The sequence below is a fragment of the Oncorhynchus nerka genome, linkage group LG20, assembly GCF_034236695.1.
Source record: "Oncorhynchus nerka isolate Pitt River linkage group LG20, Oner_Uvic_2.0, whole genome shotgun sequence".
NCBI classification, from domain to species: domain Eukaryota; kingdom Metazoa; phylum Chordata; class Actinopteri; order Salmoniformes; family Salmonidae; genus Oncorhynchus; species Oncorhynchus nerka.
Genome location: NC_088415.1, coordinates 52,919,709 through 52,947,621, shown reverse-complemented (window position 1 = coordinate 52,947,621; position 27,913 = coordinate 52,919,709). Strand labels below are relative to the sequence as shown.

Genomic DNA, 27,913 nt, shown 5'->3' with positions numbered 1-27,913 from the left:
GTGTGTTCTAGGTCAGTGTGGGAAAAGTTTGTAGTTATTTATACTGTGTGTGTTGTAGGTGAGTGTGTGTGTAGTTATTTATGCTGTGTGTGTGTTGGGTGAGTTTGGGAGGTGTGTAGTTATTTATGCTGTGTGTGTGTCTGTGTTGTAGGTGAGTTTGGGGAGGTATGCAATTATTTATACTGTGTGTGTGTTTGTGTTGTAGGTGAGTTTGGGGAGTTGTGTAGTTATTTATGCTGTGTGTGTGTGTTGTAGGTGAGTTTGGGGAAGTGTGTAGTTATTTATACTGTGTGTGTTGTAGGTGAGTTTAGGTGGGGGTGTAGTTATTTATGCTGTGTGTGTGTGATGTAGATGAGTTTGGGGAGGTGTGTAGTTATTTATGCTGTGTGTGTGTGTTGTATGTGAGTTTGGGGAAGTGTGTAGTTATTTATACTCTGTGTGTTGTAGGTGAGTTTGGGGAAGTGTGTAGTTATTTATGCTGTGTGTGTGTGTGTAGGTGAGTTTGGTGAGGTGTGCAGTTATTTATACTGTGTGTGTCTGTGTTGTAGGTGAGTTTTTGGGAAGTGTGTAGTTATTTATACTCTGTGTGTTGTAGGTGAGTTTGGGGGAAGTGTGTAGTTATTTATGCTGTGTGTGTGTGTTGTAGATGAGTTTGGGGAAGTGTGTAGTTATTTATACTGTGTGTGTTGTAGGTGAGTTTGGGAGGTGTGTAGTTATTTACTGTGTGTGTGTGTGTGTGTCTGTGTTGTAGGTGAGTTTGGGGAGGTGTGCAATTATTTATACTGTGTGTGTGTTTGTGTTGTAGGTGAGTTTTGGGGAGGTGTGTAGTTATTTATACTGTGTGTGTGTGTAGTAGGTGAGTTTGGGGAGGTGTGTAGTTATTTATACTGTGTGTGTTGTAGGTGAGTTTGGGGGAGGTGTGTATTTATTTATACTGTGTGTGTGTTTGTGTTGTAGGTGAGTTTGGGGAGGTATGTAATTATTTATACTGTGTGTGTGTGTGTCTGTGTTGTAGGTGAGTTTGGGGAGGTGTGCAATTATTTATACTGTGTGTGTGTTTGTGTTGTAGGTGAGTTTTGGGGAGGTGTGTAGTTATTTATACTGTGTGTGTGTGTGTGTGTGTAGTAGGTGAGTTTGGGGAGGTGTGTAGTTATTTATGCTGTGTGTGTGTGTTGTAGTTGAGTTTGTGGAGGTGTGTGGTTATTTATACTGTGTGTCTCTGTTGCAGGTGAGTTTGGGGAAGTGTGTAGTTATTTATGCTGTGTGTGTTGTAGGTGAGTTTGGGGAAGTGTGTAGTTATTTATACTGTGTGTGTTTGTAGGTGAGTTTGGGGAAGTGTGTAGTTATTTATTCTGTGTGTGTTGTAGGTGAGTTTGGTGAAGTGTGTAGTTATTTATACTGTGTGTCTGTGTTGTAGGTGAGTTTGGGGAAGTGTGTAGTTATTTATACTGTGTGTGTTGTAGGTGAGTTTGGGGAAGTGTGTAGTTATTTATACTGTGTGTGTTGTAGGTGAGTTTGGGGAAGTGTGTAGTTATTTATTCTGTGTGTGTTGTAGGTGAGTTTGGGGGTGTGTAGTTATTTATGCTGTGTGTGTGTGTTGTAGGAGAGTTTGGGGAGTGTGTAGTTATTTATACTGTGTGTGTCTGTGTTGTAGGTGAGTTTGGGGAGGTGTGTAGTTATTTATACTGTGTGTGTGTGTTGTGTTGTAGGTGAGTTGGGGAAGTGTGTAGTTATTTATACTGTGTGTGTTGTAGGTGAGTTTGGGGAAGTGTGTGAGTTATTTATACTGTGTGTGTTAGGTGAGTGTGGGGAAGTGTGTAGTTATTTATACTGTGTGTGTAGTAGGTGAGTTTGGGGAGGTGTGTAGTTATTTATGCTGTGTGTGTGTGTAGTAGGTGAGTTTGGGGTGTGTAGTTATTTATACTGTGTGTGTTTTATGTTGTAGGTGAGTTTGGGCAGGTATGCAATTATTTATACTGTGTGTGTGTCTGTGTTGTAGGTGAGTTTGGCGAGGTATGCAATTATTTATACTGTGTGTGTGTTGTGTTGTAGGTGAGTTTGGGAGGTGTGTAGTTATTTATACTGTGTGTGTGTTTGTGTTGTAGGTGAGTTTGGGGAGGTGTGTAGTTATTTATACTGTGTGTGTGTGTGTAGTAGGTGAGTTTGCGGAGGTGTGTAGTTATTTATGCTGTGTGTGTGTGTTGTAGGTGAGTTTGGGGAAGTGTGTAGTTATTTATACTCTGTGTGTTGTAGGTGAGTTTGGGGGAAGTGTGTAGTTATTTATACTGTGTGTGTGTGTAGGTGAGTTTGGTGAGGTGTGCAGTTATTTATACTGTGTGTGTCTGTGTGTTGTAGGTGAGTTTGGGGAAGTGTGTAGTTATTTATACTGTGTGTGTTCTAGGTGAGTGTGTTGAAGTGTGTAGTTATTTATACTGTGTGTGTTGTGTTGTTTAGGGAGGTGTGTAGTTATTTATACTGTGTGTGTGTGTTGTAGGTGAGTTTGGGGAAGTGTGTAGTTATTTATACTGTGTGTGTCTGTGGTTTTGGGAAGTGTGTAGTTATTTATACCGTGAGTTTTGGGGAAGTGTGTAGTTATTTATACTGTGTGTGTTGTAGGTGAGTTTGGGAAGTGTGTAGTTATTTATACTGTGTGTGTTCTAGGTGAGTTTGGGGAAGTGTGTAGTTATTTATACTGTGTGTGTTGTAGGTGAGTTTGGGGAAGTGTGTAGTTATTTATGCTGTGTGTGTTGTAGGTGAGTTTGGGGAAGTGTGCAGTTATTTATACTGTGTGTCTCTGTTGTAGGTGAGTTTGGGGAAGTGTGTAGTTATTTATACTGTGTGTGTTTGTAGGTGAGTTGGGGAAGTGTGTAGTTATTTATACTGTGTGTGTTGTAGGTGAGTTTGGGGAAGTGTGTAGTTATTTATACTGTGTGTGTGTGTTGTAGGTGAGTTTGGGAGGTGTGTAGTTATTTATACTGTGTGTGTGTGTTGTAGGTGAGTTTGGGGAAGTGTGTAGTTATTTATACTGTGTGTGTTGTTGTAGGTGAGTTTGGGGAGGTGTGTAGTTATTTATACTGTGTGTGTTTGTGTTGTAGGTGAGTTTGGGGAGGTGTGTAGTTATTTATACTGTGTGTGTGTGTTGTAGGTGAGTTTGGGGAAGTGTGTAGTTATTTATACTGTGTGTGTTCTAGGTGAGTGTGGGGAAGTGTGTAGTTATTTATGCTGTGTGTGTTGGGTAGGTGAGTTTGGGAGGTGTGTAGTTATTTATGTGTGTGTGTGTGTTGTAGGTGAGTTTGGGAAGTGTGTAGTTATTTATACTGTGTGTGTGGTGTTGCAGGTGAGTTTGGGGAGGTGAGTGTGTGTAGTTATTTATGCTGTGTGTGTGTTGTAGTGAGTTTGGGGAGGTGTGTAGTTATTTATACTGTGTGTGTCTTTGTAGGTGAGTTTGGGGAAGTGTGTAGTTATTTATGCTGTGTGTGTTGTAGGTGAGTTTGGGGAAGTGTGTAGTTATTTATGCTGTGTGTGTGTTGTAGGTGAGTTTGGGGAAGTGTGAGTTATTTATACTGTGTGTGTTGTAGGTGAGTTTGGGGAGTGTGTATTATTTATACTGTGTGTGTGTGTTGTAGGTGAGTTTGGGGAAGTGTGTAGTTATTTATACTGTGTGTTGTAGGTGAGTTTGGGGAAGTGTGTAGTTATTTATTCTGTGTGTGTTGTAGGTGAGTTTGGGGAAGTGTGTAGTTATTTATTCTGTGTGTGTTGTAGGTTTTGGGGAAGTGTGTAGTTATTTATGTGTGTGTGTGTTGTAGGTGAGTTTGGGGAAGTGTGTGTTATTTATACTGTGTGTGTTGTAGGTGAGTGTGGGGAAGTGTGTAGTTATTTATACTGTGTGTGTTGTGTGTGTGTAGGTGAGTTTGTGGGAGGTGTGTAGTTATTTATACTGTGTGTGTGTTTGTAGGTGAGTAGTGTGAGTTTGGGGAGGTGAGTTTAGTAGTTATTTATGCTGTGTGTGTGTTTATGTTGTAGGTGAGTTTGGGCAGGTGTGCAATTATTTATACTGTGTGTGTGTTTTGTAGGTGAGTTTGGGAGGTGCAATTATTTATACTGTGTGTGTGTTTGTGTTGTAGGTGAGTTTGGGGAGTGTGTAGTTATTTATACTGTGTGTGTTTTGTGTTGTAGGTGAGTTTGGGGAGGTGTGTAGTTATTTATACTGTGTGTGTGTGTAGGTGAGTTTGGGGAGTGTGTAGTTATTTATGCTGTGTGTGTGTGTTGTAGGTGAGTTTGGGGAAGTGTGTAGTTATTTATACTCTGTGTGTTGTAGGTGAGTTTGGGGAAGTGTGTAGTTATTTATGCTGTGTGTGTGTGTAGGTGAGTTTGGTGATGTGTGCAGTTAGTTATACTGTGTGTGTCTGTGTTGTAGGTGAGTTTGGGGAAGTGTGTAGTTATTTATACTGTGTGTGTTCTAGGTGAGTGTGTTGAAGTGTGTAGTTATTTATACTGTGTGTGTTGTAGGTGAGTTTAGGGAGGTGTGTAGTTATTTATGCTGTGTGTGTGTGTTGTAGGTGAGTTTGGGGAAGTGTGTAGTTATTTATACTGTGTGTGTTGTAGGTGATTGTGGGAAGTGTGAGTTTTTATACCGTGTGTTGTAGGTGAGTTTGTGTGTAGTTATTTATACTGTGTGTGTTGTAGGTGAGTTTGGGGAAGTGTGTAGTTATTTATACTGTGTGTGTTCTAGGTCAGTGTGGGGAAGTGTGTCGTTATTTATACTGTGTGTTGTAGGTGAGTGTGGGGAAGTGTGTAGTTATTTATTCTGTGTGTGTTGTAGGTGAGTTTGGGGAAGTGTGTAGTTATTTATACTGTGTGTCTGTGTTGTAGGTGAGTTTGGGGAAGTGTGTAGTTATTTATACTGTGTGTGTTGTAGGTGAGTGTGGGGGAAGTGTGTAGTTATTTATACTGTGTGTGTTGTAGGGTGAGTTTAGGGGGTGTGTAGTTATTTATGCTGTGTGTGTGTTTATGTTGTAGGTGAGTTTGGGCAGGTATGCAATTATTTATACTGTGTGTGTGTCTGTGTTGTAGGTGAGTTTGGGAGGTATGCAATTATTTATACTGTGTGTGTGTTTGTGTTGTAGGTGAGTTTGGGGAGGTGTGTAGTTATTTATACTGTGTGTGTGTTTGTGTTGTGGTGAGTTTGGGGAGGTGTGTAGTTATTTATACTGTGTGTGTGTGTTGTAGGTGAGTTTGGGGAAGTGTGTAGTTATTTATACTCTGTGTGTTGTAGGTGAGTTTGGGGAAGTGTGTAGTTATTTATGCTGTGTGTGTTTGTGTTTAGGTGAGTTTGGTGAGGTGTGCAGTTATTTATACTGTGTGTGTCTGTGTTGTAGGTGAGTTTTGGGAAGTGTGTAGTTATTTATACTGTGTGTGTTCTAGGTGAGTGTGTTGTAGTGTGTAGTTATTTATACTGTGTGTGTTGTAGGTGAGTTTAGGGAGGTGTGTAGTTATTTATGCTGTGTGTCTGTGTGTCTGTTGCAGGTGAGTTTGGGGAAGTGTGTAGTTATTTATGCTGTGTGTGTTGTAGGTGAGTTTGGGGAAGTGTGTAGTTATTTATGCTGTATGTGTGTGTTGTAGGTGAGTTTGGGGAAGTGTGTAGTTATTTATGCTGTGTGTGTGTGTAGGTGAGTTTGGTGAGGTGTGTAGTTATTTATACTGTGTGTGTGTCTGTGTTGTAGGTGATTGTGGGAAGTGTGTAGTTATTTATACCGTGTGTTGTAGGTGAGTTTGTGTGTAGTTATTTATACTGTGTGTGTTGTAGGTGAGTGTGGGGAAGTGTGTAGTTATTTATTCTGTGTGTGTTGTAGGTGAGTGTGGGGAAGTGTGTAGTTATTTATACTGTGTGTGTTGTAGGTGAGTTTGGAGAAGTGTGGTTAAGTGTGTAGTTATTTATATACTGTGTGTGTTGTAGGTGAGTTTGGGGAGTGTGTAGTTATTTATTCTGTGTGTGTTTGTAGGTGAGTTTGGAGAAGTGTGTAGTTATTTATACTGTGTGTGTTGTAGGTGAGTTTGGGGAAGTGTGTAGTTATTTATACTGTGTGTGTTGTGTTGGGTGAGTTTGGGGAAGTGTGTAGTTATTTATACTGTGTGTGTGTCTGTGTTGTGTGGTTATTTATACTGAGGTGAGTTGGGGAAGTGTGTAGTTATTTATACTGTGTGTGTTGTAGGTGAGTTTGGGGAAGTGTGTAGTTATTTATACTGTGTGTCTGTGTTGTAGGTGAGTTTGGGGAAGTGTGCAATTATTTATACTGTGTGTGTGTTTGTGTTGTAGGTGAGTTTGGGGAGGTGTGTAGTTATTTATACTGTGTGTGTGTTTGTGTTGTAGGTGAGTTTGGGGAGGTGTGTAGTTATTTATACTGTGTGTGTGTGTTGTAGGTGAGTTTGGGGAAGTGTGTAGTTATTTATACTCTGTGTGTTGTAGGTGAGTTTGGGGAAGTGTGTAGTTATTTATGCTGTGTGTGTTTGTGTTTAGGTGAGTTTGGTGAGGTGTGCAGTTATTTATACTGTGTGTGTCTGTGTTGTAGGTGAGTTTTGTGGGAAGTGTGTGAGTTATTTATACTGTGTGTGTTCTAGGTGAGTTTGGGGAAGTGTGTAGTTATTTATACTGTGTGTGTTTGTGTTGTAGTGAGTTTGGGATGTGTAGTTATTTATACTGTGTGTGTGTGTAGGTGAGTTTGGGGAGGTGTGTAGTTATTTATGCTGTGTGTGTGTGTTGTAGGTGAGTTTGAGTTTGTTATTTATACTCTGTGTTGTAGGTGTTTGTGTGTAGTTATTTATACTGTGTGTGTCTGTGTTGTGTTGTAGGTGAGTTTGGGGAAGTGTGTAGTTATTTATGCTGTGTGTGTTGTAGTGAGTTTGGGGATGTGTATTATTTATACTGTGTGTCTGTGTTGTAGGTGAGTTTGGGGAAGTGTGTAGTTATTTATGCTGTGTGTTGTAGGTGAGTTTGGGAAGTGTGTAGTTATTTATGCTGTGTGTGTTCTAAGTGAGTTTGGGGAAGTGTGTAGTTATTTATGCTGTGTGTGTGTGTAGGTGAGTTTGGTGAGGTGTGTAGTTATTTATACTGTGTGTGTCTGTGTTGTAGTGGGGAGTGAGTTATTTATACCGTGTGGGGAAGTGTGTGTAGTTATTTATACTGTGTGTTTGTAGGTGAGTTTAGTTATTTATTCTGTGGAGGTGTTTGGAGAAGTGTGTTATTTATACTGTGTGTCTGTGTTGTAGGTGAGTTTGGGGAAGTGTGTAGTTATTTATACTGTGTGTGTTGTTGTAGGTGAGTTTGGGGAAGTGTGTAGTTATTTATACTTGTGTGTGTTGTAGGTGAGTTTGGGGGAAGTGTGTAGTTATTTATACTGTGTGTGTTGTGTTTAGGTGAGTTTGGTGGAGTGTGTGCAGTTATTTATACTGTGTGTGTCTGTGTTGTAGGTGAGTTTTGGGGAAGTGTGTAGTTATTTATACTGTGTGTTTCTAGGTGAGTGTGTTGTAGTGTGTATTTTATACTGTGTGTGTTGTAGGTGAGTAGTTGTTTATTTATGCTGTGTGTGTGTGTTGTAGTGAGTTTGTGGAGTGTGTAGTTATTTATACTGTGTGTCTCTGTTGCAGTGAGTTTGGGGAAGTGTTATTTATGCTGTGTGTGTTGTAGGTGAGTTTGGGAAGTGTGTAGTTATTTATGCTGTGTGTGTGTGTTGTAGGTGAGTTTGGGGAAGTGTGTAGTTATTTATACTGTGTGTGTGTGTAGGTGAGTTTGGGGAGGTGTGTAGTTATTTATACTGTGTGTGTGTTGTGTGATTGTGGGGAGTGTGAGTTTTTATACTGTGTGTTGTAGGTGAGTTTGGGGAAGTGTGTAGTTATTTATACTGTGTGTGTTGTAGGTGAGTGTGGGGAAGTGTGTAGTTATTTATTCTGTGTAGGTTTTGGGGAAGTGTGTAGTTATTTATTTTGTGTGTGTTGTAGGTGAGTTTGGAGGTGTGTAGTTATTTATACTGTGTGTGTTGTAGGTGAGTTTGGGGAAGTGTGTAGTTATTTATACTGTGTGTGTGTTGTAGGTGAGTTTGGAGAAGTGTGTAGTTATTTATACTGTGTGTGTGTGTTGTAGGTGAGTTTGGGGAAGTGTGTAGTTATTTATACTGTGTGTGTTGTAGGTGAGTTTAGGGGTGTGTAGTTATTTATACTGTGTGTGTGTTTATGTTGTAGGTGAGTTTGGGCAGGTATGCAGTTATTTATACTGTGTGTGTGTCTGTGTTGTAGGTGAGTTTGGGGAGGTGTGTAGTTATTTATACTGTGTGTGTTTTGTTGTAGGTGAGTTTGGGGAGGTGTGTAGTTATTTATACTGTGTGTGTGTTTGTGTTGTAGGTGAGTTTGGGGAGGTGTGTAGTTATTTATACTGTGTGTGTGTGTAGTAGGTGAGTTTGGGGAAGTGTGTAGTTATTTATGCTGTGTGTGTTGTAGGTGAGTTTGGGGAAGTGTGTAGTTATTTATACTCTAGGTGAGTTTGGGGAAGTGTGTAGTTATTTATGCTGTGTGTTGTGTTGTAGGTGAGTTTGGTGAGGTGTGCAGTTATTTATACTGTGTGTGTCTGTGTTGTAGGTGAGTTTGGGGAAGTGTGTAGTTATTTATACTGTGTGTGTTCTAGGTGAGTGTGTTGAAGTGTGTAGTTATTTATACTGTGTGTGTTGTAGGTGAGTTTAGGGGAGGTGTGTAGTTATTTATGCTGTGTGTGTGTGTTGTAGGTGAGTTTGGGGAAGTGTGTAGTTATTTATACTGTGTGTGTTGTAGGTGAGTTTGGGGAAGTGTGTAGTTATTTATACTGTGTGTGTGTAGGTGAGTTTGGGGAGTGTGTAGTTATTTATACTGTGTGTGTTGTTGTAGGTGAGTTTGGGAAGTGTGTAGTTATTTATACTGTGTGTGTTCTAGGTGTTGGGGAAGTGTGTCGTTATTTATACTGTGTGTGTTGTAGGTGAGTTTGGGGAAGTGTGTAGTTATTTATACTGTGTGTGTTTGTAGGTGAGTTTGGAGAAGTTGTTATTTATACTGTGTGTAGGTGAGTTTGGGGAAGTGTGTAGTTATTTATACTGTGTGTGTTGTAGGTGAGTTTGGAGAAGTGTGTAGTTATTTATACTGTGTGTCTGTGTTGTAGGTGAGTTTGGGGAAGTGTGTAGTTATTTATACTGTGTGTGTGTGTTGTAGGTGAGTTTGGGGAAGTGTGTAGTTATTTATACTCTGTGTGTTGTAGGTGAGTTTGGGGAAGTGTGTAGTTATTTATGCTGTGTGTGTTTGTGTTTAGGTGAGTTTGGTGAGGTGTGCAGTTATTTATACTGTGTGTGTCTGTGTTGTAGGTGAGTTTTTGGGAGGTGTGTAGTTATTTATACTGTGTGTGTTCTAGGTGAGTGTGTTGTGTGTGTAGTTAGTGTGTGTTGTAGGTGAGTTTAGGGAGGTGTGTAGTTATTTATGCTGTGTGTGTGTGTTGTAGTTGAGTTTGTGGAGGTGTGTAGTTATTTATACTGTGTGTCTCTGTTGCAGGTGAGTTTGGGGAAGTGTGTAGTTATTTATGCTGTGTGTGTTGTAGGTGAGTTTGGGGAAGTGTGTAGTTATTTATGCTGTATGTGTGTGTTGTAAGTGAGTTTGTGTGTAGTTATTTATGCTGTGTGTGTGTGTAGGTGAGTTTGGTGAGGTGTGTAGTTATTTATACTGTGTGTGTCTGTGTTGTAGGTGATTGTGGGGAAGTGTGTAGTTATTTATACCGTGTGTTGTAGGTGAGTTTGGGGAAGTGTGTAGTTATTTATACTGTGTGTGTTGTAGGGTGAGTGTGGGGAAGTGTGTAGTTATTTATTCTGTGTGTGTTGTAGGTGAGTGTGGGGAAGTGTGTAGTTATTTATTTTGTGTGTGTTGTAGGTGAGTTTGGAGAAGTGTGTAGTTATTTATACTGTGTGTGTTCTAGGTCAGTGTGGGGAAGTGTGTCGTTATTTATACTGTGTGTGTTGTAGGTGAGTGTGGGGAAGTGTGTAGTTATTTATTCTGTGTGTGTTGTAGGTGAGTTTGGAGAAGTGTGTAGTTATTTATACTGTGTGTCTGTGTTGTAGGTGAGTTTGGGGAAGTGTGTAGTTATTTATACTGTGTGTGTTGTAGGTGAGTGTAAGGGAAGTGTGTAGTTATTTATACTGTGTGTGTTGTAGGTGAGTTTAGGGGTGTGTGTAGTTATTTATGCTGTGTGTGTGTTTATGTTGTAGGTGAGTTTGGGCAGGTATGCAATTATTTATACTGTGTGTGTGTCTGTGTTGTAGGTGAGTTTGGGGAGGTATGCAATTATTTATACTGTGTGTGTGTTTGTGGTGTAGGTGAGTTTGGGGAGGTGTGTAGTTATTTATACTGTGTGTGTGTTTGTGTTGTAGGTGAGTTTGGGGAGGTGTGTAGTTATTTATACTGTGTGTGTGTGTGTAGTAGGTGAGATTGGGGAGGTGTGTAGTTATTTATGCTGTGTGTGTGTGTTGTAGGTGAGTTTGGGGAAGTGTGTAGTTATTTATACTCTGTGTGTTGTAGGTGAGTTTGGGGAAGTGTGTAGTTATTTATGCTGTGTGTGTGTGTTTAGGTGAGTTTGGTGAGGTGTGCAGTTAGTTATACTGTGTGTGTCTGTGTTGTAGGTGAGTTTGGGGAAGTGTGTAGTTATTTATACTGTGTGTGTTCTAGGTGAGTGTGTTGAAGTGTGTAGTTATTTATACTGTGTGTGTTGTAGGTGAGTTTAGGGAGGTGTGTAGTTATTTATGCTGTGTGTGTGTGTTGTAGGTGAGTTTGGGGAAGTGTGTAGTTATTTATACTGTGTGTGTTGTAGGTGATTGTGGGGAAGTGTGTAGTTATTTATACCGTGTGTTGTAGGTGAGTTTGGGGAAGTGTGTAGTTATTTATACTGTGTGTGTTGTAGGTGAGTTTGGGGAAGTGTGTAGTTATTTATACTGTGTGTGTTCTAGGTCAGTGTGGGGAAGTGTGTCGTTATTTATACTGTGTGTGTTGTAGGTGAGTGTGGGGAAGTGTGTAGTTATTTATTCTGTGTGTGTTGTAGGTGAGTTTGGAGAAGTGTGTAGTTATTTATACTGTGTGTCTGTGTTGTAGGTGAGTTTGGGGAAGTGTGTAGTTATTTATACTGTGTGTGTTGTAGGTGAGTGTGGGGAAGTGTGTAGTTATTTATACTGTGTGTGTTGTAGGTGAGTTTAGGGGGGTGTGTAGTTATTTATGCTGTGTGTGTGTTTATGTTGTAGGTGAGTTTGGGCAGGTATGCAATTATTTATACTGTGTGTGTGTCTGTGTTGTAGGTGAGTTTGGGGAGGTATGCAATTATTTATACTGTGTGTGTGTTTGTGTTGTAGGTGAGTTTGGGGAGGTGTGTAGTTATTTATACTGTGTGTGTGTTTGTGTTGTAGGTGAGTTTGGGGAGGTGTGTAGTTATTTATACTGTGTGTGTGTGTTGTAGGTGAGTTTGGGGAAGTGTGTAGTTATTTATACTCTGTGTGTTGTAGGTGAGTTTGGGGAAGTGTGTAGTTATTTATGCTGTGTGTGTTTGTGTTTAGGTGAGTTTGGTGAGGTGTGCAGTTATTTATACTGTGTGTGTCTGTGTTGTAGGTGAGTTTTTGGGAAGTGTGTAGTTATTTATACTGTGTGTGTTCTAGGTGAGTGTGTTGTAGTGTGTAGTTATTTATACTGTGTGTGTTGTAGGTGAGTTTAGGGAGGTGTGTAGTTATTTATGCTGTGTGTGTGTGTTGTAGTTGAGTTTGTGGAGGTGTGTAGTTATTTATACTGTGTGTCTCTGTTGCAGGTGAGTTTGGGGAAGTGTGTAGTTATTTATGCTGTGTGTGTTGTAGGTGAGTTTGGGGAAGTGTGTAGTTATTTATGCTGTATGTGTGTGTTGTAAGTGAGTTTGGGGAAGTGTGTAGTTATTTATGCTGTGTGTGTGTGTAGGTGAGTTTGGTGAGGTGTGTAGTTATTTATACTGTGTGTGTCTGTGTTGTAGGTGATTGTGGGGAAGTGTGTAGTTATTTATACCGTGTGTTGTAGGTGAGTTTGGGGAAGTGTGTAGTTATTTATACTGTGTGTGTTGTAGGTGAGTGTGGGGAAGTGTGTAGTTATTTATTCTGTGTGTGTTGTAGGTGAGTGTGGGGAAGTGTGTAGTTATTTATTTTGTGTGTGTTGTAGGTGAGTTTGGAGAAGTGTGTAGTTATTTATACTGTGTGTGTTCTAGGTCAGTGTGGGGAAGTGTGTCGTTATTTATACTGTGTGTGTTGTAGGTGAGTGTGGGGAAGTGTGTAGTTATTTATTCTGTGTGTGTTGTAGGTGAGTTTGGAGAAGTGTGTAGTTATTTATACTGTGTGTCTGTGTTGTAGGTGAGTTTGGGGAAGTGTGTAGTTATTTATACTGTGTGTGTTGTAGGTGAGTGTAAGGGAAGTGTGTAGTTATTTATACTGTGTGTGTTGTAGGTGAGTTTAGGGGGGTGTGTAGTTATTTATGCTGTGTGTGTGTTTATGTTGTAGGTGAGTTTGGGCAGGTATGCAATTATTTATACTGTGTGTATGTCTGTGTTGTAGGTGAGTTTGGGGAGGTATGCAATTATTTATACTGTGTGTGTGTTTGTGTTGTAGGTGAGTTTGGGGAGGTGTGTAGTTATTTATACTGTGTGTGTGTTTGTGTTGTAGGTGAGTTTGGGGAGGTGTGTAGTTATTTATACTGTGTGTGTGTGTGTAGTAGGTGAGATTGGGGAGGTGTGTAGTTACTTATGCTGTGTGTGTGTGTTGTAGGTGAGTTTGGGGAAGTGTGTAGTTATTTATACTCTGTGTGTTGTAGGTGAGTTTGGTGAGGTGTGCAGTTATTTATACTGTGTGTGTCTGTGTTGTAGGTGAGTTTTTGGGAAGTGTGTAGTTATTTATACTGTGTGTGTTCTAGGTGAGTGTGTTGAAGTGTGTAGTTATTTATACTGTGTGTGTTGTAGGTGAGTTTAGGGAGGTGTGTAGTTATTTATGCTGTGTGTCTCTGTTGCAGGTGAGTTTGGGGAAGTGTGTAGTTATTTATGCTGTGTGTGTTGTAGGTGAGTTTGGGGAAGTGTGTAGTTATTTATGCTGTATGTGTGTGTTCTAAGTGAGTTTGGGGAAGTGTGTAGTTATTTATGCTGTGTGTGTGTGTAGGTGAGTTTGGTGAGGTGTGTAGTTATTTATACTGTGTGTGTCTGTGTTGTAGGTGATTGTGGGGAAGTGTGTAGTTATTTATACCGTGTGTTGTAGGTGAGTTTGGGGAAGTGTGTAGTTATTTATACTGTGTGTGTTGTAGGTGAGTGTGGGGAAGTGTGTAGTTATTTATTCTGTGTGTGTTGTAGGTGAGTTTGGAGAAGTGTGTAGTTATTTATACTGTGTCTGTGTTGTAGGTGAGTTTGGGAGTGTGTAGTTATTTATACTGTGTGTGTTGTAGGTGAGTTTAGGGGGGTGTGTAGTTATTTATGCTGTGTGTGTGTGTTGTAGGTGAGTTTGGGGAAGTGTGTAGTTATTTATACTGTGTGTGTTGTAGGTGAGTTTGGGGAAGTGTGTAGTTATTTATGCTGTGTGTGTGTGTTTAGGTGAGTTTGGTGAGGTGTGCAGTTATTTATACTGTGTGTGTCTGTGTTGTAGGTGAGTTTTTGGGAAGTGTGTAGTTATTTATACTGTGTGTGTTCTAGGTGAGTGTGTTGAAGTGTGTAGTTATTTATACTGCGTGTGTTGTAGGTGAGTTTAGGGAGGTGTGTAGTTATTTATGCTGTGTGTGTGTGTTGTAGTTGAGTTTGTGGAGGTGTGTAGTTATTTATACTGTGTGTCTCTGTTGCAGGTGAGTTTGGGGAAGTGTGTAGTTATTTATGCTGTGTGTGTTGTAGTTGAGTTTGGGGAAGTGTGTAGTTATTTATGCTGTATGTGTGTGTTGTAAGTGAGTTTGGGGAAGTGTGTAGTTATTTATGCTGTGTGTGTGTGTAGGTGAGTTTGGTGAGGTGTGTAGTTATTTATACTGTGTGTGTCTGTGTTGTAGGTGAGTTTTTGGGAAGTGTGTAGTTATTTATACTGTGTGTGTTCTAGGTGAGTGTGTTGAAGTGTGTAGTTATTTATACTGTGTGTGTTGTAGGTTAGTTTAGGGAGGTGTGTAGTTATTTATACTGTGTGTGTCTGTGTTGTAGTGATTAGTTGTGGGAAGTGTGTAGTTATTTATACTGTGTGTGTTGTAGGTGAGTTTGGGGAAGTGTGTAGTTATTTATGCTGTGTGTGTGTCTGTGTTGTAGGTGAGTTTGGGGAAGTGTGTAGTTATTTATACTGTGTGTGTTCTAGGTGAGTGTGTTGAAGTGTGTAGTTATTTATACTGTGTGTGTTGTAGGTTAGTTTAGGGAGGTGTGTAGTTATTTATACTGTGTGTGTCTGTGTTGTAGGTGATTGTGGGGAAGTGTGTAGTTATTTATTCTGTGTGTGTTGTAGGTGAGTTTGGAGAAGTGTGTAGTTATTTATACTGTGTGTGTTGTAGGTGAGTGTGGGGAAGTGTGTAGTTATTTATTCTGTGTGTGTTGTAGGTGAGTTTGGAGAAGTGTGTAGTTATTTATACTGTGTGTCTGTGTTGTAGGTGAGTTTGGGGAAGTGTGTAGTTATTTATACTGTGTGTGTTGTAGGTGAGTGTGGGGGAAGTGTGTAGTTATTTATACTGTGTGTTTGTGGTGTTTAGGGGTGTGTAGTTATTTATGCTGTGTGTGTGTTGTAGGTGAGTTTGGGGAAGTGTGTAGTTATTTATTCTGTGTGTGTTGTAGGTGAGTTTGGAGAAGTGTGTAGTTATTTATACTGTGTGTCTGTGTTGTAGGTGAGTTTGGGGAAGTGTGTAGTTATTTATACTGTGTGTGTTGTAGGTGAGTGTGGGGAAGTGTGTAGTTATTTATACTGTGTGTGTTGTAGGTGAGTTTAGGGGGTGTGTAGTTATTTATACTGTGTGTTGTGTGGTGAGTTTGGGGAAGTGTGTAGTTATTTATACTGTTAGGTGAGTGTGGGGAAGTGTGTAGTTATTTATTCTGTGTGTGTTGTAGGTGAGTTTGGAGAAGTGTGTAGTTATTTATACTGTGTGTCTGTGTTGTAGGTGAGTTTGGGAAGTGTGTAGTTATTTTACTGTGTGTGTTGTGTTGTGGGGAAGTGTAGTTATTTATACTGTGTTGTTGTAGGTGAGTTTAGGGGTGTGTAGTTATTTATACTGTGTGTGTGTGTGTTGTAGGTGAGTTTGGGGAAGTGTGTAGTTATTTATACTGTGTGTGTTGTTGTTTAGGTGAGTGTGTGTGGTGATGTGTGAGTTTGGGGAGGTGTATTTATTTATACTGTGTGTGTTGTAGGTGAGTTTGGGGAAGTGTGTAGTTATTTATACTGTGTGTGTTGTCTGTGTTGTAGGTGAGTGTGGGGAAGTGTGTAGTTATTTATACTGTGTGTGTTGTAGGTGAGTTTGGGGAAGTGTGTAGTTATTTATACTGTGTGTGTTCTAGGTGAGTGTGGGGAAGTGTGTAGTTATTTATACTGTGTGTCTCTGTTTAGGGAGGTGAGTTTGTGTGTAGTTATTTATGCTGTGTGTGTTGTTGTAGGTGAGTTTGGGGAAGTGTGTAGTTATTTATGCTGTATGTGTGTGTTGTAAGTGAGTTTTTATACCGTGGTTGTACGTGAGCTGTTGGGGTGAGTTTGTGAGGTGTGTAGTTATTTATACTGTGTGTGTCTGTGTTGTAGGTGATTGTGGGGAAGTGTGTAGTTATTTATACCGTGTGTTGTAGGTGAGTTTGGGGAAGTGTGTAGTTATTTATACTGTGTTTGTTGTAGGTGAGTGTGGGGAAGTGTGTAGTTATTTATTCTGTGTGTGTTGTTGGGTGAGTTTGGAGAAGTGTGTAGTTATTTATACTGTGTGTCTGTGTTGTAGGTGAGTTTGGGGAAGTGTGTAGTTATTTATACTGTGTGTGTTGTAGGTGAGTGTGGGAAGTGTGTAGTTATTTATACTGTGTGTGTTGTAGGTGAGTTTAGGGGTGTGTAGTTATTTATACTGTGTGTGTTGTGGTGAGTGTGAGTTTGGGGAAGTGTGTAGTTATTTATACTGTGTGTGTTGTAGGTGAGTTTAGGGAAGTGTAGTTATTTATGCTGTGTGTGTGTGTGATGTGAGTGAGTTTGAGGTGAGTGTGTAGTTATTTATACTGTGTGTGTGTCTGTGTTGTAGATGATTGTGGGGAAGTGTGTAGTTATTTATACTGTGTGTGTTGTAGGTTTGTAGGTGAGTGTGGGGAAGTGTGTAGTTATTTATACTGTGTGTGTTGTAGGTGAGTTTGGGGAAGTGTGTAGTTATTGATACTGTGTGTGTTGTAGGTGAGTTTGGGGAAGTGTGTAGTTATTTATGCTGTGTGTGTGTTGTAGGTGAGTTTGGGGAAGTGTGTAGTTATTTATACTGTGTGTGTTGTACGTGAGTTTGGGGAGGTGTGTAGTTATTTATACTGTGTGTGTTTGTGTTGTAGGTGATTGTGGGGAAGTGTGTAGTTATTTATTCTGTGTTTGTTGTAGGTGAGTTTGGGGAAGTGTGTAGTTATTTATGCTGTGTGTGTGTGTTGTAGGTGAGTTTGTGGAAGTGTGTAGTTATTTATACTGTGTGTGTCTGTGTTGTAGATGATTGTGGGGAAGTGTGTAGTTATTTATACCGTGTGTTGTAGGTGAGTTTGGGGAAGTGTGTAGTTATTTATACTGTGTGTGTTGTAGGTGAGTGTGGGGAAGTGTGTAGTTATTTATTCTGTGTGTGTTGTAGGTGAGTTTGGGGAAGTGTGTAGTTATTTATACTGTGTGTGTTTTAGGTGAGTTTGGGGAAGTGTGTAGTTATTTATACTGTATGTGTTGTAGGTGAGTTTGGGGAAGTGTGTAGTTATTTATACTCTGTGTGTTGTAGGTGATTTTGGGGAAGTGTGTAGTTATTTATACTGTGTGTGTTGTAGGTGAGTGTGGGGAAGTGTGTAGTTATTTATGCTGAGTGTGTGTGTGTGTGTGTTGTAGGTGAGTTTAGGGGGGGGTGTAGTTATTTATGCTGTGTGTGTGTTGTAGGTGAGTTTGGGGAGGTGTGTAGTTATTTATACTGTGTGTGTGTGTGTGTGTGTGTGTCTGTGTTGTAGGTGAGTTTGGGGAGGTGTGCAATTATTTATACTGTGTGTGTGTTTGTGTTGTAGGTGAGTTTTGGGGAGGTGTGTAGTTATTTATACTGTGTGTGTGTGTGTCTGTGTTGTAGGTGAGTTTGGGGAAGTGTGTAGTTATTTATACTGTGTGTGTCTGTGTTGTAGGTGATTGTGGGGAAGTGTTTAGTTATTTATTCTGTGTTTGTTGTAGGTGAGTTTGGGGAAGTGTGTAGTTATTTATGCTGTGTGTGTGTGTTGTAGGTGAGTTTGTGGAAGTGTGTAGTTATTTATACTGTGTGTGTCTGTGTTGTAGGTGATTGTGGGGAAGTGTGTAGTTATTTATACCGTGTGTTGTAGGTGAGTTTGGGGAAGTGTGTAGTTATTTATACTGTGTGTGTTGTAGGTGAGTGTGGGGAAGTGTGTAGTTATTGATACTGTGTGTGTTGTAGGTGAGTTTGGGGAAGTGTGTAGTTATTTATGCTGTGTGTGTGTTGTAGGTGAGTTTGGGGAAGTGTGTAGTTATTTATACTGTGTATGTTGTAGGTGAGTTTGGGGAGGTGTGTAGTTATGTATACTGTGTAGGTGAGTTTGAAGGTGTGCAGTTATTTATACTGTGTAGGTGAGTTTGGGGAAGTGTGTATTTATTTATACTGTGTGTCTGTGTTGTAGGTGAGTTTGGGGAGGTGTGTAGTTATTTATACTCTGTGTGTTGTAGGTGATTTTGGGGAAGTGTGTAGTTATTTATACTGTGTGTGTTGTAGGTGAGTGTGGGGAAGTGTGTAGTTATTTATACTGTGTGTGTGTTGTAGGTGAGTTTGGGGAAGTGTGTAGTTATTTATGCTGTGTGTGTTGTAGGTGAGTGTGGGGAAGTGTGTAGTTATTTATACTGTGTGTGTTTAGGTGAGTTTGGGGAGTGTGTAGTTATTTATACTATGTGTGTTGTAGGTGAGTTTGGGGAAGTGTGTAGTTATTTATGCTGTGTGTGTGTTGTAGGTGAGTTTGGGAAGTGTGTGTTATTAATACTGTGTGTGTGTTTGTTGTTAGGTGAGTTTGGGGAAGTGTGTAGTTATTTATACTGTGTGTGTTGTAGGTGAGTTTGGGGAAGTGTGTAGTTATTTATACTGTGTGTGTTGTAGGTGAGTTTGGGGAAGTGTGTAGTTATTTATACTGTGTGTGTGTTGTAGGTGAGTTTGGGGAAGTGTGTAGTTATTTATACTGTGTGTGTTGTAGGTGAGTTTGGGGAAGTGTGTAGTTATTTATACTGTGTGTGTTGTAGGTGAGTTTGGGGAAGTGTGTAGTTATTTATACTGTGTGTGTTGTAGGTGAGTTTGGGGAAGTGTGTAGTTATTTATGCTGTGTGTTTGTAGGTGAGTTTGGGGAAGTGTGTAGTTATTTATGCTGTGTGTGTGTGTTGTAGGTGAGTTTGTGGAAGTGTGTAGTTATTTATACTGTGTGTGTCTGTGTTGTAGATGATTGTGGGGAAGTGTGTAGTTATTTATACCGTGTGTTGTAGGTGAGTTTGGGGAAGTGTGTAGTTATTTATACTGTGTGTGTTGTAGGTGAGTGTGGGGATTTGTGTAGTTATTTATTCTGTGTGTGTTGTAGGTGAGTTTGGGGAAGTGTGTAGTTATTTATACTGTGTGTGTTGTAGGTTTGTAGGTGAGTGTGGGGAAGTGTGTAGTTATTTATACTGTGTGTGTTGTAGGTGAGTTTGGGGAAGTGTGTAGTTATTGATACTGTGTGTGTTGTAGGTGAGTTTGGGGAAGTGTGTAGTTATTTATGCTGTGTGTGTGTTGTAGGTGAGTTTGGGGAAGTGTGTAGTTATTTATACTGTGTGTGTTGTACGTGAGTTTGGGGAGGTGTGTAGTTATTTATACTGTGTGTGTTTGTGTTGTAGGTGATTGTGGGGAAGTGTGTAGTTATTTATTCTGTGTTTGTTGTAGGTGAGTTTGGGGAAGTGTGTAGTTATTTATGCTGTGTGTGTGTGTTGTAGGTGAGTTTGTGGAAGTGTGTAGTTATTTATACTGTGTGTGTGTGTTGTAGATGATTGTGGGGAAGTGTGTAGTTATTTATACCGTGTGTTGTAGGTGAGTTTGGGGAAGTGTGTGTTATTTATACTGTGTGTGTTGTAGGTGAGTGTGGGAAGTGTGTAGTTATTTATTCTGTGTGTGTTGTAGGTGAGTTTGGGAAGTGTGTAGTTATTTATACTGTGTGTGTTGTAGGTTTGAGGTGAGTGTGGGGAAGTGTGTAGTTATTTATACTGTGTGTGTTGTAGGTGAGTTTGGGGAAGTGTGTAGTTATTTATACTGTGTGTGTTGTAGGTGAGTTTGGGGAAGTGTGTAGTTATTTATACTGTGTGTGTGTTGTAGGTGAGTTTGGGGAAGTGTGTAGTTATTTATACTGTGTGTGTTGTTGTAGGTGAGTTTGGGGAGTGTGTAGTTATTTATACTGTGTGTGTTTTTTGTAGGTGATTGTGGGGAGTGTTGTAGGTGATTGTGATTTATTCTGTGTTTGTTGTAGGTGAGTTTGGGGAAGTGTGTAGTTATTTATGCTGTGTGTGTGTGTTGTAGGTGAGTTTGTGGAAGTGTGTAGTTATTTATACTGTGTGTGTCTGTGTTGTAGGTGAGTTGTGGGGAAGTGTGTAGTTATTTATACTGTGTGTTGTAGGTGAGTTTGGGGAAGTGTGTAGTTATTTATACTGTGTGTGTTGTAGGTGAGTGGGGAAGTGTGTAGTTATTTATTCTGTGTGTTGTGTTGTAGGTGAGTTTGGGGAAGTGTGTAGTTATTTATACTGTGTGTGTTGTAGGTTTGTAGTGAGTGTGGGGAAGTGTGTAGTTATTTATACTGTGTGTGTTGTAGGTGAGTTTGGGGAAGTGTGTAGTTATTGATACTGTGTGTGTTGTAGGTGAGTTTGGGGAAGTGTGAGTTTATGCTGTGTGTGTGTTGTAGGTGAGTTTGGGGAAGTGTGTAGTTATTTATACTGTGTGTGTTGTAGGTGAGTTTGGGGAGGTGTGTAGTTATTTATACTGTGTGTGTTTGTGTTGTAGGTGATTGTGGGGAAGTGTGTAGTTATTTATTCTGTGTTTGTTGTAGGTGAGTTTGTGTGTAGTTATTTATACTGTGTGTGTGTGTTGTAGGTGAGTTTGTGGAAGTGTGTAGTTATTTATACTGTGTGTGTGTTGTAGATGATTGTGGGGAAGTGTGTAGTTATTTATACCGTGTGTTGTAGGTGAGTTTGGGGAAGTGTGTAGTTATTTATGTGTGTGTTGTAGGTGAGTGTGGGGAAGTGTGTAGTTATTTATTCTGTGTGTGTTGTAGGTGAGTTTGGGGAAGTGTGTAGTTATTTATACTGTGTGGGGAAGTGTGTAGTTATTTATACTGTATGTGTAGGTGAGTTTGGGGAAGTGTGTAGTTATTTATACTGTGTGTGTTGTAGGTGAGTTTGGGGAAGTGTGTAGTTATTTATACTGTGTGTCTGTGTAGGTGAGTGTGGGGAAGTGTGTAGTTATTTATACTGTGTGTGTTGTTTAGGTGAGTTTGGGGAAGTGTGTAGTTATTTATACTGTGTGTGTTGTAGGTGAGTTTGGGGAAGTGTGTAGTTATTTATGCTGTGTGTGTGTGTTTGTGTGTTATTTATACTGTGTGTGTTGGGTGAGTTTGGAGGGGTGTAGTTATTTATGCTGTGTGTGTGTTGTAGGTGAGTTTGGGGAGGTGTGTAGTTATTTATACTGTGTGTGTGTGTGTCTGTGTTGTAGGTGAGTTTGGGGAGGTGTGCAATTATTTATACTGTGTGTGTGTGTTGTAGGTGAGTTTGGGAAGTGTGTAGTTATTTATACTGTGTGTGTCTGTGTTGTAGGTGATTGTGGGGAAGTGTGTAGTTATTTATACCGTGTGTTGTAGGTGAGTTTGGGGAAGTGTGTAGTTATTTATACTGTGTGTGTTGTAGGTGAGTGTGGGGAAGTGTGTAGTTATTGATACTGTGTGTGTTGTAGGTGAGTTTGGGGAGGTGTGTAGTTATGTATACTGTGTAGGTGAGTTTGGGGAGGTGTGTAGTTATTTATACTGTGTAGGTGAGTTTGGGGAAGTGTGTATTTATTTATACTGTGTGTCTGTGTTGTAGGTGAGTTTGGGGAGGTGTGTAGTTATTTATACTCTGTGTGTTGTAGGTGATTTTGGGGAAGTGTGTAGTTATTTATACTGTGTGTGTTGTAGGTGAGTTTGGGGAAGTGTGTAGTTATTTATGCTGTGTGTGTTGTAGGTGAGTGTGGGGAAGTGTGTAGTTATTTATACTGTGTGTGTTGTAGGTGAGTTTGGGGAAGTGTGTAGTTATTTATGCTGTGTGTGTTGTAGGTGAGTGTGGGGAAGTGTGTAGTTATTTATACTGTGTGTGTTTTAGGTGAGTTTGGGGAGGTGTGTAGTTATTTATACTATGTGTGTTGTAGGTGAGTTTGGGGAAGTGTGTAGTTATTTATGCTGTGTGTGTTGTAGGTGAGTGTTGGGAAGTGTGTAGTTATTAATACTGTGTGTGTTTTAGGTGACTTTGAGGAAGTGTGTAGTTATTTATACTGTGTGTGTTGTAGGTGAGTTTGGGGAAGTGTGTAGTTATTTATGCTGTGTGTGTTGTAGGTGAGTGTTGGGAAGTGTGTAGTTATTAATACTGTGTGTGTTTTAGGTGACTTTGAGGAAGTGTGTAGTTATTTATGCTGTGTGTGTTGTAGGTGAGTTTGGGGAAGTGTGTAGTTATTGATACTGTGTGTCTGTGTTGTAGGTGAGTTTGGGGAAGTGTGTAGTTATTTATACTGTGTGTGTTGTAGGTGAGTGTGGGGAAGTGTGTAGTTATTTATGCTGTGTGTGTGTGTTGTAGGTGAGTTTGGGGAAGTGTGTAGTTATTTATACTGTGTGTGTTGTAGGTGAGTTTGGGGAGGTGTGTAGTTATTTATACTGTGTAGGTGAGTTTGGGGAGGTGTGTAGTTATTTATACTGTGTAGGTGAGTTTGGGGAAGTGTGTATTTATTTATACTGTGTGTCTGTGTTGTAGGTGAGTTTGGGGAGGTGTGTAGTTATTTATACTCTGTGTGTTGTAGGTGATTTTGGGGAAGTGTGTAGTTATTTATACTGTGTGTGTTGTAGGTGAGTTTGGGGAAGTGTGTAGTTATTTATACTGTGTGTGTTGTAGGTGAGTGTGGGGAAGTGTGTAGTTATTAATACTGTGTGTTTTAGGTGATTGTGGGGAAGTGTGTAGTTATTTATACCGTGTGTTGTAGGTGAGTTTGGGGAAGTGTGTAGTTATTTATACTGTGTGTGTTGTAGGTGAGTTTGGGGAAGTGTGTAGTTATTTATACTGTGTGTGTTGTAGGTGAGTTTAGGGGGGGTGTAGTTATTTATGCTGTGTGTGTGTTGTAGGTGAGTTTGGGGAGGTGTGTAGTTATTTATACTGTGTGTGTGTGTGTGTCTGTGTTGTAGGTGAGTTTGGGGAGGTATGCAATTATTTATACTGTGTGTGTGTTTGTGTTGTAGGTGAGTTTGGGGAGGTGTGCAGTTATTTATACTGTGTGTGTGTTTGTGTTGTAGGTGAGTTTGGGGAAGTGTGTAGTTATTTATACTGTGTGTGTTGTAGGTGAGTGTGGGGAAGTGTGTAGTTATTGATACTGTGTGTGTTGTAGGTGAGTGTGGGGAAGTGTGTAGTTATTTATACTGTGTGTGTCTGTGTTGTAGGTGATTGTGGGGAAGTGTGTAGTTATTTATACTGTGTGTTGTAGGTGAGTTTGGGGAAGTGTGTAGTTATTTATACTGTGTGTGTTGTAGGTGAGTTTCGGGACGTGTGTAGTTATTTATACTGTGTGTGTTATAGGTGAGTTTGGGGAAGTGTGTAGTTATTTATGCTGTTTGTCTGTGTTGTAGGTGAGTTTGGGGAAGTGTGTAGTTATTTATGCTGTGTGTCTGTGTTGTAGGTGAGTTTGAGGAAGTGTGTAGTTATTTATGCTGTGTGTCTGTGTTGTAGGTGAGTTTGGGGAGGTGTGTAGTTATTTATACTGTGTGTGTCTGTGTTGTAGGTGATTGTGGGGAAGTGTGTAGTTATTTATACTGTGTGTTGTAGGTGAGTTTGGGGAAGTGTGTAGTTATTTATACTGTGTGTGTTGTAGGTGAGTTTGGGGACGTGTGTAGTTATTTATACTGTGTGTGTTATAGGTGAGTTTGGGGAAGTGTGTAGTTATTTATGCTGTTTGTCTGTGTTGTAGGTGAGTTTGGGGAAGTGTGTAGTTATTTATGCTGTGTGTGTGTTGTAGGTGAGTTTGAGGAAGTGTGTAGTTATTTATGCTGTGTGTCTGTGTTGTAGGTGAGTTTGGGGAGGTGTGTAGTTATTTATACTGTGTAGGTGAGTTTGGGGAGGTGTGTAGTTATTTATACTGTGTGTGTTGTAGGTGAGTGTGGGGAAGTGTGTAGTTATTTATGCTGTGTGTGTGTGTTGTAGGTGAGTTTGGGGAAGTGTGTAGTTATTTATACTGTGTGTGTTGTAGGTGAGTTTGGGGAGGTGTGTAGTTATTTATACTGTGTAGGTGAGTTTGGGGAGGTGTGTAGTTATTTATACTGTGTAGGTGAGTTTGGGGAAGTGTGTATTTATTTATACTGTGTGTCTGTGTTGTAGGTGAGTTTGGGGAGGTGTGTAGTTATTTATACTCTGTGTGTTGTAGGTGATTTTGGGGAAGTGTGTAGTTATTTATACTGTGTGTGTTGTAGGTGAGTTTTGGGAAGTGTGTAGTTATTTATGCTGTGTGTGTTGTAGGTGAGTGTGGGGAAGTGTGTAGTTATTTATACTATGTGTGTTGTAGGTGAGTTTGGGGAAGTGTGTAGTTATTTATGCTGTGCGTGTTGTAGGTTTGTAGGTGAGTGTGGGGAAGTGTGTAGTTATTTATACTGTGTGTGTTGTAGGTGAGTTTGGGGAAGTGTGTAGTTATTTATACTGTGTGTGTTGTAGGTGAGTTTGGGGAAGTGTGTAGTTATTTATACTGTGTGTGTTGTAGGTGAGTGTGGGGAAGTGTGTAGTTATTAATACTGTGTGTTTTAGGTGATTGTGGGGAAGTGTGTAGTTATTTATACCGTGTGTTGTAGGTGAGTTTGGGGAAGTGTGTAGTTATTTATACTGTGTGTGTTGTAGGTGAGTTTGGGGAAGTGTGTAGTTATTTATGCTGTGTGTGTGTGTGTGTGTTGTAGGTGAGTTTGGGGAAGTGTGTAGTTATTTATACTGTGTGTGTGTGTGTCTGTGTTGTAGGTGAGTTTGGGGAGGTATGCAATTATTTATACTGTGTGTGTGTTTGTGTTGTAGGTGAGTTTGGGGAGGTGTGCAGTTATTTATACTGTGTGTGTGTTTGTGTTGTAGGTGAGTTTGGGGAAGTGTGTAGTTATTTATACTGTGTGTGTGTTTGTGTTGTAGGTGAGTTTGGGGAAGTGTGTAGTTATTTATACTGTGTGTGTCTGTGTTGTAGGTGAGTGTGGGGAAGTGTGTAGTTATTTATACTGTGTGTTGTAGGTGAGTTTGGGGAAGTGTGTAGTTATTTATACTGTGTGTGTGTTTGTGTTGTAGGTGAGTTTGTGGAAGTGTGTAGTTATTTATACTGTGTGTGTCTGTGTTGTAGGTGAGTGTGGGGAAGTGTGTAGTTATTTATACTGTGTGTTGTAGGTGAGTTTAGGGGGGGTGTAGTTATTTATGCTGTGTGTGTGTTGTAGGTGAGTTTGGGGAGGTGTGTAGTTATTTATACTGTGTGTGTGTGTGTCTGTGTTGTAGGTGAGTTTGGGGAGGTATGCAATTATTTATACTGTGTGTGTGTTTGTGTTGTAGGTGAGTTTGGGGAGGTGTGCAGTTATTTATACTGTGTGTGTGTTTGTGTTGTAGGTGAGTTTGGGGAAGTGTGTAGTTATTTATACTGTGTGTGTCTGTGTTGTAGGTGAGTGTGGGGAAGTGTGTAGTTATTTATACTGTGTGTTGTAGGTGAGTTTGGGGAAGTGTGTAGTTATTTATACTGTGTGTGTGTTTGTGTTGTAGGTGAGTTTGTGGAAGTGTGTAGTTATTTATACTGTGTGTGTCTGTGTTGTAGGTGAGTGTGGGGAAGTGTGTAGTTATTTATACTGTGTGTTGTAGGTGAGTTTGGGGAAGTGTGTAGTTATTTATACTGTGTGTGTTGTAGGTGAGTGTGGGGAAGTGTGTAGTTATTGATACTGTGTGTGTTGTAGGTGAGTGTGGGGAAGTGTGTAGTTATTTATACTGTGTGTGTTGTAGGTGAGTTTGGGGAAGTGTGTAGTTATTTATACTGTGTGTGTCTGTGTTGTAGGTGATTGTGGGGAAGTGTGTAGTTATTTATACTGTGTGTTGTAGGTGAGTTTGGGGAAGTGTGTAGTTATTTATACTGTGTGTGTTGTAGGTGAGTTTGGGGACGTGTGTAGTTATTTATACTGTGTGTGTTATAGGTGAGTTTGGGGAAGTGTGTAGTTATTTATGCTGTTTGTCTGTGTTGTAGGTGAGTTTGGGGAAGTGTGTAGTTATTTATGCTGTGTGTCTGTGTTGTAGGTGAGTTTGAGGAAGTGTGTAGTTATTTATGCTGTGTGTCTGTGTTGTAGGTGAGTTTGGGGAGGTGTGTAGTGGCCGTCTGCGTCTCCAGGGAAAGAGGGAGATCTACGTGGCCATAAAGAGTCTGAAGGCAGGATACTCTGACAAACAGAGGCGGGACTTCCTCTCTGAAGCCAGCATCATGGGACAGTTCGACCACCCAAACATCATCAGACTGGAGGGCGTGGTCACACGATGTGAGTGATTGACGGCTACTTTAACAAATCCGAGCAGAGATTTCCCATCGCCGGATATACTTCACCTGTTCCATCCCTTCAGATCTTCAAACTGTGTGGTTAAATGTTTGTTTTGGATCATGTGTGCGAATATGTTTGTGTGTCACGTACCTGTGTGTGAGAGAGACAGCAGAGCGGTTCTGTTCATGAGAATCAGACTCACCTTGGATCAGATAAAGGCTCCAGTTACCATGGCAACCCGTGCTTTTGCCGTGTCTGTTTGTGAGTGTGTGTATACGTGTGTAGAAGGGGCACGTGTTTACTTGTGTTTGTTATTACATTAGCGAGAGTGTGTTTGGATGTGACAGGTGATACAGAAATACAGAGACAGGGTTGAACAAGCCTCATAACAGATCCTTATCTCTCTCTCTGTCTCTCTGTCTCTCTGTCTCTCTGTCTCTCTCTCTCTCTCTCTCTCTCTCTCTCTCTCTTTGTCTTTGTCTTTGTCTCTGTCTCTGTCTCTGTCTCTCTCTCTCTCTCTCTCTCTCTCTCTCATTATTACTTTCTTCCATTCGTTTTTGTTCGTTTGTTTCTAACTTCTCATAATTTTCTCTCCATCTTCCGAAGACATACAATACAAACACATTAGGCAGCATATAAAGAACACCAGCTCGCTTGTTGTCAAATCGTGCACTATCATTTCCAAACACTTATCTCAGCACAGTATTTATTTGACAATGCATCGGTTACGTAAGAGTGCATCTTGTATCTGCACTGACATGCTGAGCCTGTAGTACCTTATAGTAACCTAGAAATAGACACGAATGTCACCGAATAGAAATGCCTGTCTGCTATTACAATGTTGCTCTAGATTTTTTGATGGAGAGAAACAGAGAGAGCAAGAGACAGTCAGACCAAAAGATAGAGAGACAGAAAGATAAACACTAATCCCCCCCCCCCATCACCCCGGCATCATAGTCAGTATCCAAAAACAGCCCCACCGCACGCCACTGTTCAGTGGCACCTAGGTCACGCAACTAAAGAACAAATGCATATGCATGACCCACATCATGAATATTAATATTTCACAGAGTTAATTGGATGTGTTTTTTAGCTTCATGAATATTCAGCAACGTGCATATCAATGCTGAAATTCTCTCTGAATTTCTTATTAATTTGTATTTCCTCTTTTCTTTGCACTCTCCCTCTCTCTCCTCTCTCTCTCACTCTCTCTCCCACTCTCTCTCTCCTCTCTCTCTCCCTCACTCTCTCTCCCTCACTCTCTCTCCCCCTCTCTCGCTCCTCTCTCTCTCGCTCTCTCTCGGTCTCATATGGTAATATGAGATGGTAATTTTGACCTTTGCTTGGCTGGGTTGGAGCGGTTTGTAGAACTATTAGCAGAGTAAATCAGATTTGCTTTTCATTTCCACAGGCACATGTTGGTAATTGCTGCTCTTTCCTCTCAGAAGTAACATTTTAATGCATTGTGAAACATAAGCTGAGCACACACACACACTCACTAAGCACACACATGTGCACACACACACACACAAATATACACATACACACAATGGAAATACCAAAGTTCATTTGGCGGATATAGCATGGAGAATCCTTTTTAATTAACATAATTCATTGCCTTTCGTGGAGGAATAGAGTAAGTGTGTGCCTGGAATGTGTACATGTATGTGTGTCTTTAGAGACGATTTAGAAAACCATCGAAACACAGATATAGTACGACAGCTGAGCAGCGATTTCACCGGTCACAGCCCAGGGTGTGAGTGCGTGGGGGGGTTAGAGGTGAGAGAGGCGGGTCGATATAACTCCTCCAGCCCTTCAGACAGTCCCAGCTGGTCCCTTCACACCTCATGCACTCTAATCATCACCGCCGACCGCTCAAATGGTGCTCAGGGGTGTGTGCCGCGTGTTTTTCCGCGTGTGTAC

At 40.4% G+C, this 27,913-nt stretch overlaps 1 protein-coding gene across 2 annotated transcripts in view; it reads left to right on the top strand.

The window, feature by feature from the left end:
* epha4b (eph receptor A4b) overlaps positions 1-27,913 on the top strand; it is a 184,283-nt gene that overhangs the window by 134,142 nt on the left and 22,228 nt on the right. For both annotated transcript variants that reach the window (XM_065005586.1, XM_065005585.1), the window contains exon 13: positions 25,805-25,990. In XM_065005586.1, the coding sequence (XP_064861658.1) occupies positions 25,805-25,990 (186 nt within the window). The remainder of the gene's footprint in view (positions 1-25,804; positions 25,991-27,913) is intronic.